General features: G+C 32.1%; 1 protein-coding gene across 1 annotated transcript; it reads right to left on the minus strand.

Annotated features, from left to right (window-relative positions):
- Positions 1-1,783: 1,783 nt before the first annotated feature.
- On the minus strand, positions 1,784-5,359 carry LOC106380636 (1-deoxy-D-xylulose-5-phosphate synthase, chloroplastic-like). The gene is made up of 8 exons (XM_048745998.1): positions 4,953-5,359; positions 4,533-4,658; positions 4,133-4,448; positions 3,763-4,034; positions 3,406-3,679; positions 3,012-3,319; positions 2,295-2,861; positions 1,784-2,198 (listed from the first exon to the last, which is right to left on the minus strand). Exons 1-8 carry the CDS (start codon positions 5,094-5,096, stop codon positions 2,058-2,060), a joined length of 2,148 nt encoding a protein of 715 aa, XP_048601955.1. The 5' UTR covers positions 5,097-5,359; the 3' UTR covers positions 1,784-2,057.
- Positions 5,360-8,040: the final 2,681 nt, after the last annotated feature.

An 8,040-nucleotide genomic window follows, 5' to 3' on the forward strand; every position in this document is an offset into this window, starting at 1 on the left:
TTATATTGAGAATTTTTCTGCCTAGAATTTTTCTGCCCCATGCACAGAAATAACAATTTTAAATATGATATTATTATATTTTTTATTTAAAAATTACATTTCGACATTATTATATTTTAATTTCATTGGTTTGAAAAAAATATAAATATATTTACGTAGTCTTGTTTTTTTTTTAATTATTTTTAACTATTTTTTTTTCTTTTCTTGTGTCAACATCCATTTTAAATATCAAGTGGTAGTGAAGTTTGAGTCACTCCAAGAAAACTTTCGGTTCCGCCGGATCTGATCTAGATGAAAAAAGAAAAGAAAACGCTGTTACTTTTCGCCATCTTTGTAAGTAGTCTACCCGCTCATTTCTGGCTCTGGAAATATGAAAAATGATGAAGCCCGAAAAATCATTTCGTATGAGACGGAATAATACTAACTCGGGGGTAAAGACCGGCTAGTCAATAAGATTAGTGATCATATCCACCAAATCAAAAATCATTTTATTTATATTATATTATATTTATTATTTGTTTATTTTAAATATGTATCTTATTCTTTGTTTTATACATGTCTTTATTGAAATACATAAATTCTAATAAATTTTAGATTTTTGTTTGTTTTAATTACAATACATTAAACTGGTAAAAACCAATATGTTAATTAACCTAATGGACAGATAAATTTAAATAAAATTTAATCATTTAACTGTCAACAAAAAACTTAATTGATTAGTAATGTTTTTGTATTTGTTATTGTACACTTACAATATATGCAAAATTTGATATATAAGTTGATGTAAAATATACGTGTACTTATATTTAGTTTATTTTTTAATAATTTGATATATATGCATATATATATATATATATATATATATGTTAATAGTGATATATGATTAACCTGGTAAAAATCAGTATGTTAATTAACCTAATGAACCAATAAATTTAAATAAATTAATTATCAACAAAAGTTTTATTTGATTAGTATTAATGCTTTATTTTTGTATTTTTTTAATGTACACTTACAATTAATTTTAATTATATATATATACAAAATATGATATATAAATTGATGTAGAATATATGTGTACTTATATTTAGTTTATTTTTTAACAAATTGATATATATATATTAACATTGAAATATGAGTTATTAGTTATTAATATATTTTAAAATTGGCTAAACATAAATATTTATTGAGAAATTTTATTTTAAATGATGATATAAAAATTATTAGTCATTACTATATTTAGAAAACCTTGCCAAAAAATAGAAATCTATAAGTTTTTATATAAAACCATCAAACAAGCAAATGAATTAACAATGTTTTTTAAGTTTTACTCGCAACCCGAATAAATTAATAAGTTAATATTATAACTAAAATCAATGAAACTAAAAGAAAAATAAAGCAACTCTTAACTGTAAATAAATAGTAATAATAAACTAATTTATATGGTTCTTAGGTATAACCAAAAACCAAACCACATTTTCTATTTTCGTCTCGTTTAACTCGGTTGGGTTTTACTAGATTTGACATCACTATTTTCCACATTTTTTTAAATTGAAAAATTATTTGAAATACATTATGTTGAATATCACTTTTCAAAAATACATTCTATTAATTTTTGAACTCAGTGATAATTGTTTAGAATTTGGTATCAAATTAGAATTTTACCATTTATTTAATATATGGTGCCAAATAACACTGTGTATTTGTATAAATAGCCAATTTACCATTTTGACCCCAAGTTTAGACTCCTCATTCCAAGACATCTCACACAAAAGGGTATGAAAAGTAGACGAAGAAATGTATTTGATTTTACAAAGATGTTAGATGGTTGTACAGCTCTGTCTCAGTCACACCACTAAATAAAGTTTCATCACAAAAATAAAATACATATACTAATCTTCTTTTTTACACAGATCGCCTTTACCCTTCTCAGTTTCTCTTCACCATCTCAGTTATCATATAACCAAAGAACTTATCTCTATTGCTTCTTTTCGGCGGGAACATTTATCATTACTTAAAACAAACCCTCTGATCCGCTTAGAGTTGTTGCATATCTACTCTCAGTACAGAGCTTCCCATGGTGCTCCGATTAAGTTAAGTGCAGTTGCTGCGATATGAGATGGCATGAGTCCAGCTTCAGCCATTTGGTCAGCTGGTGAGCCGTGGTCGATGTACCGATCAGGCAACACCATTGGTCTCCACTGATACATTGCCAAAATTACAAAACCATTAAGAGATCAAGAAGACACAAGCAAAACTTATTAGGAATATATATGTAAAAAAAAAAAAAAAAAAACCTTGAGCTTCCCATCGAGAAGACCATCAAGAGCAAGAAACTGAACAACGTGGGATCCAAACCCGCCAATGGAACCTTCTTCAACCGTGATCAGTACCTCGTGCGACTTAGCTAAGCTGCGAATAAGAGCACGGTCCAACGGCTTGCAGAAACGTGCATCTGCCACGGTTATGTTTAGTCCACGTTCTTGGAGCATCACTGCTGCTCCTAAACAGCTCTGAACCGCTGAGCCATAACCCAACAACGCAACCCTCTCGCCTTCTTTTAAGATCCTACCTTTCCCAACCTCAAGTGGAATACCTTTGTTTCCTGGAGGTAATGCGACCCCAATACCGTTACCTCTAGGATAACGGAAACAAGAAGGACGGTCATCAATAGCAGAAGCGGTTGCAACCATGTGAAAGAGCTCAGCTTCATCTGATGGAGCCATCACTATCATATTGGGAAGACAAGCCATAAACGTAACATCAAAAGCTCCACAATGTGTTGGACCATCAGCTCCCACAAGTCCAGCTCTATCCATTGCAAATCTCACCGGTAGTTTCTGCAAATCAACATCATGTACAACCTAGAAAAAAAAAGACCCCATCACATATTCTGTTAGTCTTTTAACAAATGTTTCATTTGAAAGTTATAATGATCAAAGAATGTTGTGAACTTCTTTTTGATGGTATCCCGGATCTATGGAAGGACCAAGACCAGAATGTTGTGAACTTGCCTGGTCATAAGCTCGCTGCATGAAAGAAGAATAGATTGCACAGAAGGGCTTAAGACCTTCACATGCTAAACCAGCAGCAAAAGTAACTGCATGTTGTTCCGCTATCCCCACATCGAAACATCTTGTCGGGAATCGACGTTGGAAGAGATTTAACCCAGTCCCACCTCCCATAGCTGCATGAATCGCAACCACGTCTTTGTCCACTTCTGCTTCCGCAACCAAAGCCTCCGCAAAGTAAGTTGTGTAAGACTGAGTCTTGTTACTACTTTTGAACTGTTTACCAGTTGCTGGATCAAATTTCACAACACCTGAAAGAAAAAAAAAGAATCAGTAAGTCTATCACACTTCCTTAATAACTATAGAAAAAAAAATTATCCATTACACGTCTATTTACCGTGGTACTTGTCATCAGCTCTCTCTGCGTAAGGATAGCCACGACCCTTCTCTGTTACAACATGAATAAGTACAGGTCCTGTGGTTCTGGCACTCTTAACTTCTTTAAGAATGGCTACCATATCATCTATGTTGTGCCCATCAACTGGACCAATATAGTACAGACCAAGTTCTTCAAAGAGTGTCGATCCCGTCCCGCTTATCATTCCTCGAGCATACTCATCTACCTTAGCAGCCAATTGGTGCATTGGCCCGCCTATTTGCTTTGTCACACCCTTTATACAACAACAAAAGCTAAAATCTTCATTCACTTCATAAAGATTAGGAATCTTTATAATATATATATATATACACTTGCCTTTGCGACTTCTCTCAACTCTCTGAGAGCTGGGTTAGACTGCAACCGACTAAGAGCACTGCTCAAGGCTCCAACAGGTGGACTTGGTCCATCCAAAGTAGCAGTAGGTAATGAGACTTGCTTGTTGTCATTGAGAATGACAATCATATCAGAGTCTAGATATCCAGCGTTGTTCATTGCTTCATAAGCTTGCCCTGCTGTCATAGCACCATCACCAATCACAGCAACCACATTGTTGCTCTTCCCTTTCAAATCCCTTCCTACAGCCATTCCTGTAAGTAAAACCCAAACACTTCTGATTCAGACTTGTTTTTCTTGTTACCGCAACACAAGGCAAATTAAAAGACAACACCAAAGGGATTTTGCTTACCTAAGCCAGCAGATATTGTGGTTGAGCTATGTCCGGTACCAAAGCAATCATGTTCGCTCTCTCCTCGCTTGGTGAAACCTGAGAGACCATTGGTTTGCCTCATCGTCGGCATCTTCCCTCTTCTCCCGGTAAGAATCTTGTGAGGATAAGACTGATGACCAACATCCCAAAGAATCTTGTCCTGTGGAGTGTTGAAAATGTAGTGAAGAGCCACAGTGAGCTCCACAACACCAAGACTTGACCCCAAATGTCCACCGGTTTTTGAAACGTTGAAGATCACATCTGATCTCAGCTCATCAGAGAGTTGTTTCAGTTCCTGCGAATGAGTTAAAACCATAAATAATGAAGCTTAAATACAAATGGATCAAGTCTTGAGGCTGATTCAATTTTTTTTTTTTACCTTGATGGAAAGATTTTTCATGTGGATTGGGTAATTGATTGTGTCAAGCAATGGAGTTGGTGGTCTGTTTGAGTAATATTCTCCCTTCTCTACAAGTGAAGCATTCACTTTTACCTTTCTGTTTGACTGTACACACAAACCAAAATCAACAACAAGATGAGAACAAAAACTACAACCAAAGAGGCAAAGTCACTGGTCTAATTTCACAGCAGGTTCAATAAACTAACATAGAAAAAGGGTCGAACTTGTTTGACTTCTGTCAAAAATGAAGTAAACGCATTATTTAATTCAAGATTTTGCCAAATGGGTTACTACAAAAATCACAACAAAAAGGCTAAAATTGACCTTATAATCCAACAAAGTTCTAGAATCATATATACATGGATGACAAGAGACGAGAGAGAGAGAAGTGAATCTTACATGGGAATTGTTGGGTCTGCGACATGGTGATGGAAGATCTGTAGCCAAAGATCTAGAAGAAGACAGAGAAGTTTGTTTACAAGAATCTGTTAAAACACCTTTGGCTATTATGTAAGAAGGAAAAGCAAATGCAGACAGAGCCATTAAAGAAAGGAATAGACTTTAAAAACTTGGGTAAGAAAAATGTAAGTTAGATCAGATGATTTATGAGGAACAAAGAGAATCTAATTAGGAAAACTGAGGTTATCAAGAACAGTGAAAAATCAATAAGTGTACTTTTAGAATCCACTAAAAGTGATGATAACATGTGGTGATGGTGGTGACAGTGGTGGAGAGTTGAAGAAGAGAAAAGATGAGACTTTTTGTAATAAAACGACAAGAAAGCTAACTTCGTGGACTATGAATTTTCCAAGTAATGGTGTTTGGTATTTATAACAGTGAGATGGTGCGTGATCCGCAGGGACGTTGAGGTTTTGGTTGGTCCACGTCAACCAAGAAATCCTACTTTTAGATAGATATTGATAATTCATTATAGTGTGTATATATTACTACCTATTTTGTTTTATTTTCTTTTATATGCTTTTTTAATAAAAATGTGAAAATAATGGCTGCTTCATTCATGGAATGTTTTTCTTACAACTAATGTACCAAAGATTAGAAAGATTATTGTTATATAAAGAAATATCCTAGCCAAATAAAACTCGTCTAAATAACAAGAATATATTGGACCCATTTATTTTCCATTCTAAAATAACTTTTTAAATATTTTTTTAACTCAACTCTATTTTTCATTCTATAATAAAATAATTATGAAATTATTTTTAAAATATAATGATGCAATTTTTTGTGCTTTAACTCTAAAATATATAGGATTAGGGTAGAATTTCACATTACTATGTTATTACTCTTTTTGAAATTGAAAAATAGGATAATATATTAGAGATATACTCTAAAACAAATGTTTCTTCCAGTCATCGTTCGTGTATACATGATTTTAGTATTTACAATTTTCAAAAAATAAAAAAATACATTTAAAAGTATCTTAAAATACATATAGCATAATTCAATTAAAATATTAGGTTTATTAAAGAACTAACATGTTTTTATCATGTGATGTCATTACAAAATAATAATTACACTAGTATATCTAGCACTAGTATTTTTTTTTTTCAAAGCTAGCACTAGTATATACCTGGTATATACATCATAATTTAATAAAATACTATATTTAATAAATAACTAATAGGGCAAATCTTCAAAATAGCACATTTCTAAGTTTATATCACAAAAATAGCACTCAAAAACTAAAATGACCAAAATAGCACCTTTCTAAGTTTATCCTTTGAAAATTTTAATTTTTTTCTTTTTCAAATTTTGAAATCTTATCCCCAAAACCTCATTTCTCAACTCTAAACCCTAAACCCTAAACTCTAAACCCTAAATCCTAAACCATAAACCCTAAACTCTAAACCCTAAACCCTAAACTCTAAACCCTAAACCCTAAAATCTAAACCCTAAACCCTAAACTCTAAACCCTAAACCCTAAATCCTAAACCCCACCTTTTAACTCTAAACTCTAAGTTTGTGACTTTTGATAAAACATTAAGTGCTATTTTTGTGACTTTTGATCTTGAGTGCTAGTTTGAGAACATAAACTTGATTTAGCGCTATTTTTATCTTTTTCTCTAACTAATATATGTTTTATGTGATGTCATTACAATATAATATTAAACGAATAATACCAAAAACATTATTAATGTTGTTTTATTAAAATTTTAATAAATCAGTGTGCTGGATCGTGTCTTAGAATTAGCTCACATTAATATATAGCATCATTTAATAAGATATTAGATTTACAAATAACTAACAAGTGTTTAATGCGATGTCTTACCAAATAATATAAGCTAAAACGAATGTTAATTTTAATTATCAATGTGTTGGATCGTGTTTAACAATTACACTCGCCTGAGGCGTATCATATTAAATCTACGTATGCACGTTTAATTCGAAAAACATTATAGTATTTAACGCGGCCGAACCACCGTTTACATATCATTAAGAATGACAATAATTGGTGGGGGGAATAAGTGTGCCAACTCTCTTGAAAGTACATGTTGGAGGAGACGTGAGAGAAAACGAGGGTGCAAGATTCATCTGATTAGTCTAGCAAAGGTCCAAGCCTCGCCTCGAAGACATGTAATCCTACAAAATTCTTTTCAGAGCATTCAGCGAAATAGTATTGGACGCAGGTATTTAGGTCTGATTGGTGTAACCGCAGCGGTTGCGGAAGTTTGCCAACCGCAGCGGTTGCAGAAGTTTGCCAACCGCTGCGGAAGTTTGCCAATGCAGATGGTTGTGCTTTTAAGCGTTTTATAGAAATTTGTACGACAAGTACATCGGTTATAAATTAGTACGTTTGTGGAACTCTTATGACTTGTTGACTACCAAATGCAACAACGATTAAATAATAAATTAATAATATTTACATTTTATATAATAATAAAAGTATTAAAAATCCTAATATTATAGGAAATATAAAAATTATATTTATACATACTATTAAATTTTAAAAAATTATAGAAAATATTTTTGTTTTAAAATTTTTATAATATAAATTAAAATATAATATGTATACATTTAACAATTTATATTATTTCAATTTAAGTTTTTTATTGAATATTTTTAATTTTAATTTAATTTTTTATTTTTTTAAAAGAAACAATTTACTGTCCCGCAACCATCCGTAACCGCAAACGCTAGCTGGAACCAGCTTTTGATTTTAAGAGGTTCGGTGTGGTTTGAAGCGAGTTGTAATGTTTTATGTGATTGTTTCAAAACGCCAACAACCGCTACCAACCGCAAAAACTGTGTTTGCGGGTGGCAGTGGAAAACCCAGTCATGCCTGTATTCGTTTTATAAATAGTTATCACTCGTTTTATATTATTGGTTTTGTATTCGTTACTTGGTCTCGTATCTATTTTAATTTTTTAAAGTATTTATCGTTATCAAATATGATATCAAATGTTAGAATTTTGAATTTTCATACTTGAAAATACAAAACAAGTAATATATAATGTACAAAAATTAA

The sequence above is a fragment of the Brassica napus genome, chromosome C1, assembly GCF_020379485.1.
Source record: "Brassica napus cultivar Da-Ae chromosome C1, Da-Ae, whole genome shotgun sequence".
Taxonomy (NCBI): domain Eukaryota; kingdom Viridiplantae; phylum Streptophyta; class Magnoliopsida; order Brassicales; family Brassicaceae; genus Brassica; species Brassica napus.

Excerpts from the sequence above, each read along its gene's own strand:
- LOC106380636 (XM_048745998.1), bottom strand. The coding sequence starts at position 5,096 with ATGGCTCTGTCTGCATTTGCTTTTCCTTCTTACATAATAGCCAAAGGT. Across the intron at positions 4,659-4,952 it reads GCAGACCCAACAATTCCCAT|TCAAACAGAAAGGTAAAAGT; the intron begins GTAAGATTCACT and ends TTGTGTGTACAG. Across the intron at positions 2,199-2,294 it reads TTCTCGATGGGAAGCTCAAG|TGGAGACCAATGGTGTTGCC; the intron begins GTTTTTTTTTTT and ends GCAATGTATCAG.